Raw genomic sequence first — 13,062 nt, 5'->3', positions numbered from 1 at the left:
TAAGCTTAGATTACTGATTTTAGAACTTGAAAACTTATTGAGACCTGTTTTACGGCCTAACATGTGGTCTCTCCTAGATGATGCCCCATGTACACTTGAAAATAATTTGTGTTCCGCTCTTGTGGAGTGTCCTACAAATGAAAGTTTGGTCAAACTGATACCATTATTCAAGTCTTTTGTATCCTTACTGGTTTTCTGTCTTGTTCTAAAAACTGCTGACAGATGTACCGAAGTCTTCAAGTATAACTGCGGGATCGTCTGTTCCCTTCTCAAATCTGCCAGATTTTGATTCATGCATTTGGGACAGTGTTGTTGAAGGTGTATACATGTATTATTGTTACATCTTCCTGGTATATTGACTCTTTTGTCATTATGAGATGATTCTCCACTAGCATTTCTTCTCTTAAAGACCATCTCATGTGGCATGAAGAGTCATTCCAGCTGTCTTAGAATTACTGTGTGTGCACGTTATATATTTTTTCATGTCTTAGAATGTAAGATTTGTCTTTGAATCTTTTAGTTGGGTCTTGTATTTGCATCTTGTCCATCGATCCTGCCTTTGGTCTGGAGTGCTTTGTTTATGGTTAATGTCATGATTGGTGCTGTGAACAGCTGCCATTTGCTGTCTGTTTCTCTAGGTCTCATATGTTTTGTTCCTCTGTTCCTCTTTTGTATCAGACAAAAATTTTAGTATTCCATTTTAATTCTGCTGTTGATTCTTTGTTTTTGTTTTTTGGGGTTTTTTTCAGTTTATTTTTAAGGGCTGTTGGCAACGGGAAGTGCCCCAGGCAAGAGGGCTAGACTCCCACTGCTCTTACCTGACATTCTAGTAGATTGGCATGAATAAATGCTTCTCAATTTGCTTTTTCCCTTTGGTTGACTTTCAGATCCTCAGATGGTTGCTTTGACAATTGTGTTCAGTTTTACCTTGTTTCGAGGGAGAGAAGCCACCGACTGCCTCTCTTCCCTCAGCTGAGTCCTGTCTCTGGTGCCTTCACAGAATCTCCATGTAACCACGCCTTAGCAGTGCGAGCCCCGTGGAGCCCAGTACCAGTGCTCTGTCGTCCCTGGCCCCAGCCCCCCTCTGTACTCTGCCACCCTTGCCAGTCCCCTTGTCCCTTCGCGGACAGGCACGGGAGCACACTGGTGCAGGTGCCACCTCAGCAGACGCCCGGCTGGGGAGTGAGGTGTGCATCTCTTCTCTCCTCAGGTTTCCTGCATCCTGGGCTCATGGGGTCCCCTCTGTACTTTACAAGGAGGGCCCTGGGTGACTTGAGGTCTCAGATGAGCCCTGCCATCTTTGTTTTGGCTGTGTAGCTGCTCAGCAGAATGTGACTTTTTAATTTGTCCCTTCTTTGTTTCGCTAAATAACTGGGTACTTTTTTTTTTTTTCTTTCCTTTCAGGCTGAACAAACTCCAAACACTTGTGAATGTCATGTTTGTAAACAAGAAGCCTCTGGACTGACAGCATCAGCAATGACAGCTGGCGCCCTTCCTCCCGGCCATCAGTTCATGAGCCCAGAGAAGCCCACACACCCTGCTCTGCATCTTTACCCCCACATCCACGGACATGTGCCTTTGCACGCAGTCCCACACCTGCCCCGCCCTCTCATCCACCCCACCTTGTATACAGCGCCCCCCTTCACACACAGTAAGGTAAGTCAAGGCAGAGAGGGCCTGAAGCTCCCCTGTCACTAAGGTCTTTGCAAGAAGCGCGTAGTTTAACAAACAAAAGTCATAAATTGTCAACTTGTATAGGACCATGTCTACTCCTGATGGGAGGTCTGCAAATGTCTCCTTTTATCGTAATCTCGTAAGCTCTCAGAATTTTGAATGTTCACGGTTGTAAGAACAATCACAAAAGTCGTGATGTATTCCTTCAGAATTAACTAGAATGTAAAGAGTTTCCCAGGTGATGTTGGCATAACGAGTTATCCTTGGGTGCCTGCACAGATAGCTCTTCTCACCAAGACCTAGTTCGGTTCTTTACTTACGGCACCCTGGGCCCTGGCTCTTTTTCCTAACATTGTATGGGTAAAATACTGAGTACGCATGAGTCTTCTGACCCTAGCGGGGCTCTCCGGTATCTGAAATGATTATGCTCTCTATGTGCAAAAATTAAGGACTTGTCGAAATACACAGACTTAAGGAGGAATCCTGAGCGCACCACAGGAGGAAGTCCCAGCGTCAGGTGGTGGTTGAGGGGTGGCTGGCGGGCACACGGGAAAGGGCATCCCAGAAACTGGCTGTGCTGCAAGCTTGTTCAGAGAAAGAGCGGGCATCTAGAAGAAGTTCGATTTTCATGTATTTCTTCTCAGAGAACACCATGCTTCTATTTGAGTAGCTTAGGCTTTGCAGAAAAATTCTTAGGTTGGTTTCATTCTTTGTACCTTAGGTAGCTTTGCCTCCTTAGCTATTTTGAACTTAGCTTTATTGACTCTTCTAAATTCTGATTTTTGGTTTCCTTTTCTATCAGTTATTCTGGTTCAAGATTAGTTTTAATCAAAAATAAAATTTTCCCCAAACTACAGACTTATGATTTAAAACCGTGATTCTTAACTGGGAGAAGGGAGGAGAACGCAGGGTGGAAGGGGCTTTTTCAAACCGCACACACATTTTCTCCCTGCAAGGGTGTCTGCCGTGAAGTGGGGTGTGTGTAGCCCACCAGTGGGCTTTGTTTTCTGGGGAGGGGCACGGGTAGGAGAGTGACAACCACTGATTCAGAGTAAAGTAGAATCAGTTTGTTACGTTTTGTTGTGATAAGTAATTGGTAACTACCCAGGTTTATGCTTAAATTTTGTTCGATTGGGTATCTCTCAGTTTGACATTGAGTGATGGCTTTATTAGTAAAATGATTTGAAATCGCATTTTCAGGTGTATATTCAAAGCCAGCCTGTTTTCACAGTCGCCTAGTCTACATAGCCTCTTTCTCTCTGGTTGAATATATGAGGTGGGGAAGCTATCCACTCTGTTTTTCCCTGGATAGAACTGCTGTCTAGTCCCTAGGAACCACCCCTAGAAATAGAGTGCAGTGAAGCTGATTATTCCCCAGAGGCTGCTGGGACACTCCAGTTAAAAACGGATATTTTTCCCCCCAACTTTTGGCCTTTTCTCACAGCATTATAAGTAGTCCCTAAAATGGTAAAAGAGAAGAAAAATATTTTGGGGGAGCATCATCTGTATATAAAATCTATTTATCTAATACCTTTTCAATTTTAATCTGGTAGATAGACGTGATGAAGGATTCATAGGTAGAAGGGCAAATACAGAGGACGAGCTGTTAAGCTTCATTTCAGTCACTGTGCTGTGAACGTCAAGACTATTCAGTGATGCACGTAAAATACATTAACTGGATGCCGTTTTTATTTAGAAAAATGAGATGCATTTGGCAAAATACTTCAATTGTAGCTGATAAAAAGACGTTTGTTTCTCTAACAAGCTAGCGTTGTCACTTGCAAGGTCTTCCAAAATTAGTTTGTATTCCTTGAGTTAGTTTGACTTCAGCGAATGCTGTGAATACACGTGTAGCTAATGCATAATGTGTTCACAACCCCATAGGAGTTGGTAGAAGCCCCTTCTAGAGAGTTCACACACTTGTTCAGTTACATCAGAGCAAGCGTGTTCAGAGGATGTCCCCGTGTCACTGGGAGGCAGAGGTGGGCACTGAACGTGGAGGAGGGCGGCTGTGCTCACGGGGCTCTTCTGCTTCCCTGTTGGTGTTCGTGGGGCCGTTAGGGATCTTTACTCTGGTAAAGGGGCATCCGTCAGCATTAAGCCTTCGTGTCATTATAGTTGTAATTCTTTTAATTCATACTGTGGCCGTTGTGGGTAAATATTTAGCACCTAAAACGCTTGGGATGAGTAGTGTAGAAAGTTTATTTGTTTGAACTTAGGAAAACTTGAAGATGGTTTCTGGTTTTCAAATGTCTTTGTACCAGTGATACATGTATCTTATATGCTGAGATTGAAGTCATTTCAAAGTTAAATGTAGTTGCAGGAGGAAAAGGCAGTAAGGAAATTCTAGACAAAAATTAAAACTATATGACAGGGAGTTTCATTTGCAATGAAATATTTGCGGATTTCGCAGCCTTCTTTTTGGTACTGATTTCTGCTTTAATTCCCTTGTGGTCTGAGAGCAGACATCGTATGACTTTTACTCTCTCGAATTTGTTGAAGTGTGCTTTGTGGCCCAGAATGTGGGCTGTCTTGGTGAGTGTGGCCTTGAGAATTTGCATATTCTGCAGTTGGTGGATGAAGTCGGCTACAGACATCCCTTAGGTGCCGTTGACTGATGGTGCTGTTGAGTTCAACGATGTCCTTCCTGACCTGCTGCTGGATCTGTCCGCTCCTGACAGAGGGGTGGGTGTCAGAGCCTCCAGACTACGGGCGGGTTCTCCTCTTCCTCCTGCAGTCCTGTCGGTTTTTGTCTTGCGTAGCTGGGCGCTGTGTTGTTAGGTGCTCACATGTTCAGGATTGTTACGTGTTCTGGGGGGATTAGCCCTTCTATATCATTATGTACTGCCCTAATTTATCCCTGAGAATCTTCCTTGCTCTGAGGGCTGACCTGTCTGAAATTAACACAGCTCCTCCAGTTTTTCATTTACATTAGCAGGGCGTCTCTTTCTCCATTTCTTTACTTCTAACTTAAAGCGGTCTTTGTACTTCCAGTAGGTTTCTTGCAGACACACGTAGATGGGTCTTGTTTTTTAATATACTCTGAATACAGTTTCTGTCATTTCATTGGTATATTTAGACTAGCCACGTTTAAAGTGATTTTTGATGTTTTGGGTTAAGAGTAACCATTTTCCGATTCTCTGTTCATTACCAGAGGCTTCTTTTTTGCCTTCCCCACTTTTAATTTTTTGATTCTAGTTTAGCTCTTCTCTTTAGCGTACCGATGATACTTTTTTAAAAAATTGGCAGTTGTATTAGAATATACATTTTACCTCATCTAAGTCCTCCTTCAAAGAACTGCGCTGCTTCGTGTTGATATAGGTACCTTTTCATGGAGTGTTTGTTCCCAGCCCTTCCCTCCCATCCCTTGTGACAATGCTGTATTGTTTTCCCTTATCTGTTTATTAATCACCCAGTGCATTGTTACTGCTAATGCTTAAGCAAAGTTATCTTTTAGATCAATGAATGATGCAAAATAAGTTTATCTCACTTATATTTATTTCTTCCCCATTCCCTTCCTTTCTTTATGCAGATCCAGGTTTCTGACCTGTATCATTTTCCTGCTGCCTGAAGAAAATCTTATAACGTTCCTTGTAGGGCAGGTCTGCTGGCGATGAGTTCCCTCAGTTTTTGTTTGTCTGAGGAGGTCTTTATGTCTCCTTCCCTTTTCAAGGATAATTTCGTTGGAATCAGAATTCTAGGTTGGCGGGGTTTTTTCTTTCAACACTTTAAGCAAATTTCACTCTACTTTTCCCTTGCATGGTTTCTGATGAGATGTCCTCTTTAATTCTCTTCCTTATTCTTAGAGGTGCAGGGATCCCTCCCCCTCTCTTCTCCCTCCCCCTCCTCTTTCCTTCCTTTCCCCACGCCTCCCCTCCCTTTCCCCAGGCTGCTTTCAAGGTTTTCTTTTTGTCTTTGGTTTCCTTCATTTTGATAATATAAAATGCCTAGGTGTAGATTTGGGGGTGTGTTTTTTTCTGTTTGGTGTTCTCTGAGCATCCTGGATCTGTGGGTCATTGTCTTTTGTTAATCTTGGAATGTTCTCAGCCATTATTCCTTCAGGTATTTCTTGTGTCTTTTATCTGCCTTCTTCTGGTATTCTAGTTCCTGTTTGTTGTATCTTTTGAAATTGTCACACACTTCTTGGATGTGTTGCTCTGGTTTTGGTCGGTGGTGGCGGTGGTTTTTTTGGTTTGGGTTTTTTTTTGATTCTTGTTTCTTTTTGCATTTCAGTTTGAGAAGTTTCTATTGACAGATCTGGAAGGTCACTGACTCTTTACTTGGCCGCGTCCCGTCCACTGATGATCACTTCATCAGAAGCGTTCTTCATTTCTCTTGCACTGTCTTTGTGCCTGGCTTGTTCTATTCTTCTGCAGTTTCCTTCTCACTGCTCACGTTACCTGTTTGTTCTCGCATGTTGTGTGCTTTTTCCACTCAAGCCTTCACCACGTTAGTCATTTTAAATCCCTGTCTGATGATGCCCAACCCTTTCATCTTCTATGTCCCTCGTCTGCCCCTGGCCTGCCGCCCTACTTTGTGCGTCCGCCCCAGTCTGTCCCGAGAACCCCTTTTGCATCCGCCTTCCAGTTATGTGACTCTCTGGTGTGTCTAACCTGCCACTTCAGTTTGACGTATTAATTCCATCTGTGGTTCTGATTTGTAAGCTTTCATTAGTTTATTTATTTATTAAAAAAAATTTTTTTTTAATGTTTATTTATTTTTGAGAGAGACAGAGACAGAATGTGAGTGGGGAAGGGGCAGAGAGTTAGGGAGACACAGAATCTGAAGCAGGCTCCAGGCTCCAAGCTGTCAGCACAGAGCCCGATGTGGGGCTCAAACTCACGAGCTGCGAGATCATGACCTGAGCCGAAGTCAGACGCTCAACCGACTGAGCCACCCAGGCGCCCCTTGTTAATTTATTTTTAAAATACGTTAGCAACTTTTTATGTTCTCTTGTTCCTTGGTCATGTTTTCTTTCATCTTTTCTTTCTTTAAGCATTTTACAGATAGTTCTGTGTTTGAATGAAACCTTGAGGATCTAAATCTGGGTGTTTGGTTGCTCCTGTGGATGTGTTGTTTCCTATATGTGTAGTGATTTTTTTTTTATGGGGTCATGTTTTGTTCAACTTACTCGGTGAGAACAGCAAGGCCCTAAGTAGGGGAAGACCCCTGGGACCCTTGAACTCCTCCTGGCAGTCTCCAGCTCTCCTGCCTCCCGCGGGACCACAGACTTGTCTCCCGTCACCATGACGACGGTGCATGTGCCCTCAAGGAAGCCATCCCGTCCCCACACGTTTTCACTCTGTGAAAGAGTCCCCTTGATTTCTCTGTGGCTCAGCACCTTGTTACAAAGGTGTTTGGTGCCATTTTTCTGGGAGCTAGAGTGTCATGTCCCCCTTACTGGACACAGTGCAAGCAGAGGGGGACCACACAGCCTCTCAGAGAAGAATGTCTGTGAGCTGGCAGGCTGCACCCCCTGCTCCTTCACAGAGCAGGCCCGGCCTGCTGGCCTCCATGGCCCAGGAGCAGAGGGCCATGACCGCAGAGCTGGGCTCAGAAGAAGCCCAAGGCTTCCAGCTCTAAATGTTGCATAGTTTCCATCTGGAAACGGTGTTCTGAAACAGACATTGTGCTAGGAAAGGGCCTAGTAATGGAGATAGAGCAAGGTCTTGAAGTCTCACTGGGAGCGTGAGGAATAGTCAGAAATGGTCACCATATCCTGGCCCTCAGTGAGTTCAGTATGAGTGGAGCCTGGCAAGGTGGCTCCCATGTGGCTCTGGGCCCTGTACATCTGTCCCCTCCCTCACTGGGTTACTTTAGCACAACCACTGCAAAAGCGATGAAACCAGACATGGAGCAGGTCTGAGGTCAGGTTGGAATTTGAGGAAGAAAAAAGCTATATGGAACACAGGGACAGAAACAGATTGCCATTGGGGGTCCTACAGTGATTAAAAAAAAATTTTTTTTTTTAACGTTTATTTATTACTGAGAGACAGAGAATGAGCAGGGGAGGGGCAGAGAGGGAGACACAGAATCCGAAGCAGGCTCCAGGCTCTGAGCTGTCAGCACAGAGCCCTATGTGGGGCTCGAACCCACAAACCGTGAGATCATGACCTGAGCCGAAGTCGGACACCCAACCGACTGAGCCACCCAGGCGCCCCTGTGATTTTTTATCTGTATTTTGTTTCAGAGGCTGTATTCAATTCTTCTGGCCTGAGAAATAGCAAGACCGAAACAAAGGTGGTGATTTGGCCTCTTTACTGTCTCTGGCAGGAATGTTGAAGAACCATAGTAAGAAGAAACAATAGTCACTCATCCCGCTTCCCGCTCACTGGGGTGTAACTGGAATCCCTTTCTGTTTGAGTGCTTAGTGTTGGCAGCTGCTCTCACGCGTGGGTGCACAGACTCGGTCTTTTGCGCTGTTGGCTAGTTGTGTTCAGCCATGTTGATGGAATCTGGGTTGGAGGTGGGTTGGTGTGCAGTACGACTGGGTCTCCTGGCTCCCGCAGAAACCCGGAAGGTGTTTAGAAGGCATCTGTCATGTGTGTTTGTCAGAGCTCTCAATTAAAAGAAAAAAATGTTACTTTCCTGTAAATCACTTTTGTGTCAAAGTGGAGAACAGTTGAAAACTTCTGTTAATTGAAGCCGTGTGGATTTGTACAAAGAGCGAAATAAATCAGTGTTGTAATTCAACAGCATTATCCACATGTTGAGAGACTAATTTTATGCTTAAATCAGTGGTGTACCTGAGCCGGCAGTTGTACTTGGCCCCGCAGTCGGTCTAGTTGACAGAAGCCGGTTTTTGTCCTAAAGGAAACCCACGTCTGTTGAGGCTTAGCTGTCTTGTGGGAGAGCATTCCCATAAACGCAGCTTGTTTGTGGGGACCACCTGCTCCCTTGGTCTCTACAACTGGACTTCCTGTTCTGAGTAAATGGGCTTCTGAAGAAGTATGTGAATTGAATTGAATTGAAGTTTTCAGTTATTTCAGCTTTATAGTTGTGTTCCCGTTCCTTCTAAATTAAACTCTGTTCAGCCTTTATTGAACATCCGGTATGTGCCAGGCCCTGTGCTACATGCTAGCAAAACAGAAACAGGTGAGCCATGGCCCCTGTTTTTCAGGATCTCCGAAGCTAAAGACAAAGACAGAATCAAATCCAAACCTCGGAATGCCATGGCACACCTTACCAGGGATTGTACATGCAGAGTAGGAAGGTCACCCTGGCGAGGGAGGGCTGCTGACTGAGCCCGTGGGGTGGTTTTGCAGAGGAGGTGAGGCTGGCTAGGGTTTGGAAGGGTGAGCATGAGCTCTCTGGACACAGGCGGGCAGCAGCGAGGCTCTCAGCCAGGCTCCCTCGAGGGGAAGTCTGTCTGCTCTCAGCCGTGGGTCAGGAGGGTCTCGGGAAGTAGCGAGGAGCTTCGGGGCCCGGACGTGCTGTGGCTGTGCAGAGCTGCCCGCCAGGCCTTCTCAAAGCAGCCGTGCCGCCTGCGGAGCCAGCTGGCTTCCACCTGTCGGGCTCTCTGCCCCTTAGCAGAAGGTCTTCGAAACTGAGAAACTTCCTTCCCGTCGATTCCTCCTCGGCAAAGCAGCTCTTAGTTTATCACGACTTTGTGAAAACTGGGGTCTGTAGAAGTACAGCTTTCTTGGTCTCCTCACTCTTCGCCCATGGGGCTCCCCTGACGGAACAGCTGGGTTAGGCTCCTGCCTTGGCCCTGGGCATCCAGACCTGTTTCTTCCCGTTCGGCAGCCCGAGGGTCCACTCCTTCCCCACCCTGCACCTCCACCTCCCTGAGCCTGTTCCAGGCCAACGAGTGTGCTGAGCCACCTGAGCAGCGTGATGCCCACTTCCTCTTGGTACCCAGGATGGGCGGCGTGGCCGGGGGCAGGGCGGGGTTGCTCTGTGTCTAAGGACCAGTCTCACCAAGTGGTGACCGTCCACCTCAGCCATCTGTGTGCTGCACAGCGACACCCCCTGTCCAGTTTAATTCTTACCACAACCCTCGGAGGTAGGTATTTCCAAATGACAGATGAGAAAACTAAAGCACAAAAAGATTGAGTAATTTGCCTGAGGTCACACAGCTAGTAAAAGGGAGAGCTGGCGTCCAGACCCATCAGGCTGTGCAGCCCGAAGACTGAGAACAGGACTGGTGTTTCCGACCAGCTGTGTCACTGACCACACCTCCTGGGAACTGTGGTCCCTGGCTCCTGCTCTGGTAGCTGCAGCGAATGTCCTGATGGCCCCAGAAGCCCTCCTCTCCGTCTCTACCGCCACTGCCTCCTCATCTCTTGAACCCTGACTGACTGCTCCCCGCGGTGCCCTCTCCCCTTCCAGGCAGAGGCCATGCAGACACGTCTCTGCTTTGGCTCCTGCAGCCTGTCTTGCTGTGGGGCAGCTGTCTGTGGATGTGGACTGTCCCTGTGCTGTCCCCATTCCCTCCTAAGCTCTGCCCTAGTCAGGCCCTGAGGGCTTTGTCCAGCCTCCTGGGGAGGGAAAGCTGTGTGCTGGCACCAGCAAGGTGCGGGGGCAGCAGGGCCAGGACCCGCCTGAAGGAGGGCAGAAGTTAAACCAGCAGACCACAAGGAAGTCTTGAGTCATAGCCATAGTAAGCTCTAAGTGGGAAAACTGGATTTTAGGTGTGTTGCCTGGGAAGGCCCACCTTGGTCTTGGGTGCTGGGTGGTGAGGGCAAAGGTAGTGATGAGTTCTTGGAGGAAGGGATGTTTAGGCTGAGGCCTAAAGGATGAATGGAAGTCAGCGAGGTTGTGAGCTGAGGTTGGGATGTTCTAGAACCTGGGTGCAGCACAGGCAAAGCTCAGGGTCAAAGAGGAGATTGGATTTGAGGGCCAAAGGAAGGCCTGTGTGTCAGGGGCTTGGTAAACAGGAGGGCCAGGCCAGGCCATGTTACAGACTTGCCATTTTCTCTTAAGAGCGGCGGGAAGACATTGGCATGTCCCCAGCAAGGGAGTGCCTCGCTCTCAAAAGCTCACTCTGGCTGCCGGGAGGGAAAGGACTGGAAGGAGGCTGGGTGGGAGATGCAGGGGCTGCCTCTGCGCAGGAGGAGGGGTGTGGGGGGGGGGGGAGCCAGGGGAGTGTGCAGCCAGCCACCCGCCCTCTGTGCCCCGGCAGGGCCTGGGCGTGCTTCCGGGCTCACGTGAAATCCATAGTTCCTCAGACGTGCCTGCACTTCGCCCAGGTGTGAGCCAGTAGCTTAGGACTTTCACCATTTTTCATTAGTGATTCCAAAGTTGGCTTTTTGGCTGTGATCCTGGAAATGCCAGATGAGGCTGAGCCCCAGGAGCAGCTCGTACGCAAGCGAGCCCCACGGAGACGGTGCCGCGGGAGGAGTGCCGTACGTTGCTGAGTGGTCTCAGGTCTATTTGGTAGATTCCCGGAGACACCAGTTGCTTTTAAAACCTACGCCTGGTTCACATGTGACCGATCGTGCACGGCGTGACAGCCAACCAAGTAAGCGCTCCGCGAGAAGCGTTCAGCCCGGGACGCCTGCCCACAGCGAGCGCGTCCCCACAGGGTTTTCAGTCATGGTTTGTCTGCTTGTAGTTTAACTACGTAGGTAAAAACAGAATATTAATTTTGATATGTGATTAGAACATTTTTTTTTGTAGGCTTTACCGCCAGCACCTGTTCAGAATCACACAAATAAGCATCAGGTATTCAATGCATCTCTTCAAGACCATATTTATCCAAGCTGTTTTGGGAATACTCCAGAGTGGAATAGTTCTAAATTTATAAGTCTTTGGGGATCAGAAGTGATGAATGATAAGAACTGGAATCCTGGCACTTTCTTGCCAGATACAATTTCTGGTAAGGAACTTGTTAAAACTTTCTTAAAGGTTTAAAATGACCTGAGCTGGGTGGATCGCCGTCTGTTGCCTCGGTCCCCCAGTAGAAGCCCTAGGCTAGTCGGGCCCCGCCTTTGTCGCTAGTGGGAGGCCCCTCGGCCCCGTCCCGCTGCAGCCGCCCACATCTGCCGCCAGCCAGGGCCCTGCGCACCAGCGGGGTTTCTGCCACGCCAGCGCTGCCCGGCGTCTCGTCTCCAGGCTTCAGTGTTTGGCCTCTGGTTCTCGAGCAGTGATCACAACTAGCCCTCAACCCAGTGCACAGGGGTCTTGCAGCAGCACCACCGTCGACTTGAATGCTGTGACTTACGTTCCTTTTCTCTGTTTCTGTATTGATATTGACCCTACGTGGGGCCTGTCCCCTCTCAGCTCCCTCCTCCCAGCGCTCAGCTGCTGAGCCGCAGCTGTTACTCCAGTTGTAGGGAAAGGTGCACCCGAAGAGGGGCTGGCTGCACCCTTAGCTCTGTCTTCACGTGGTTAGAGCCCTTGGTGGCCCCACACCCAGCCCCCACATGTGCTCAGAAAAGCACGCTAGACTTGACATCTGTGCTTGGAAAGGATTTCTAGCTGTGTGACCTTGGGCAAGTTGCTTAGCCTCTCTGAGCCTCAGTTTCTCTATCTTTAGGATGGGAATGATAGCACCAAGCTCAGAACGTAGCTTTAAGACATTAAGTAAAACTGCTTTGGGAAAGCACCTAGCACAGGAATTGGCACATAGTAGGTGCTCAATACGTTTTTTCCTAGATGAAAACTCGTTGTCTAGCATCACCCCGTGTGACCCCAGCCTCTGTAGCGGCCCCAGTGCTAGGAGTTCTGTTGGCAGACGTCCCGTAGGTGTTGGTTATGTGTTCCTCAGGAGCCTTAATTCTCGCATTCTTCTCTGAAGGGGGTGACATGCTAGGGCCAGCGCTGTCCGAACCCAGACCCGAAGCCCTCCCGCCTCCGCCCAGCGACGAGGCGCCCACCGTGTCGGAGAGCAAGGAGAAAAAAAGTGCCGCCAAACAGAAGTGCTTATACAATTTCCAAGACGCCTTCCTGGAGGCGAACAAAGTCGTGATGGCCACGTCGTCCGCCACCTCCTCCGTATCCTGCACAGCCACCACCGTGCAGTCAAGCAACAGCCAGTTCAAAGTGTCATCCAAGAGGCCTCCCTCCCTAGGTAAGGCCCGCCCAGCGCCTCTGTAATTGCCTTTTCCTTGGCACGGCCAGAGGCCCAGGTGTGGTGGTAGCCCTGGAAAGTGCTGGCAAGCAGAGGGCACTTCCCTGCGAGTCTGATTCGCATGTTGCTGCCCCACCAACTTCCTCCGGGGCCTTGCCACGCGGTCTTGCCTTTCTTTTCTGTTCCTGTAGTTGTGACAGAGGAAGGGGTCACTGCTTTCTGAGCATGAGAAGGAATTTGTCCTTTAAAAGCAGAAGCCTGGTGGAGAGGGCGTTGATGGGGCTGCGGGCCGGGCTGCGGCCCAGCCCCCGTGCTGCCTAGATGGCTCCACGCTGTGGTGTGAGCACAAGCAGAGGGGAGCTGGAAGCAGAGGT

The 13,062-nt window shown here is 48.5% G+C and overlaps 1 protein-coding gene across 6 annotated transcripts in view; it reads left to right on the top strand.

The window, feature by feature from the left end:
* The window catches only part of FAM193A (family with sequence similarity 193 member A), a 163,921-nt gene that overhangs the window by 126,693 nt on the left and 24,166 nt on the right, over nt 1–13,062 (top strand). For all 6 annotated transcript variants that reach the window (XM_047094167.1, XM_047094164.1, XM_047094165.1 and 3 more), the window contains 3 exons: nt 1,405–1,656; nt 11,296–11,494; nt 12,416–12,688. In XM_047094167.1, coding sequence (XP_046950123.1) covers nt 1,405–1,656; nt 11,296–11,494; nt 12,416–12,688 — 724 coding nt within the window. The remainder of the gene's footprint in view (nt 1–1,404; nt 1,657–11,295; nt 11,495–12,415; nt 12,689–13,062) is intronic.

The sequence above is a fragment of the Lynx rufus genome, unplaced genomic scaffold (genome assembly GCF_022079265.1).
Source record: "Lynx rufus isolate CCGP_SWC_20201006 ecotype Redwood Valley unplaced genomic scaffold, mLynRuf1.p SCAF_38, whole genome shotgun sequence".
NCBI classification, from domain to species: Eukaryota; Metazoa; Chordata; class Mammalia; order Carnivora; family Felidae; genus Lynx; species Lynx rufus.
Note: the sequence above shows the minus strand (reverse complement) of the source record. Positions and strands in the feature narration are given on the sequence as shown.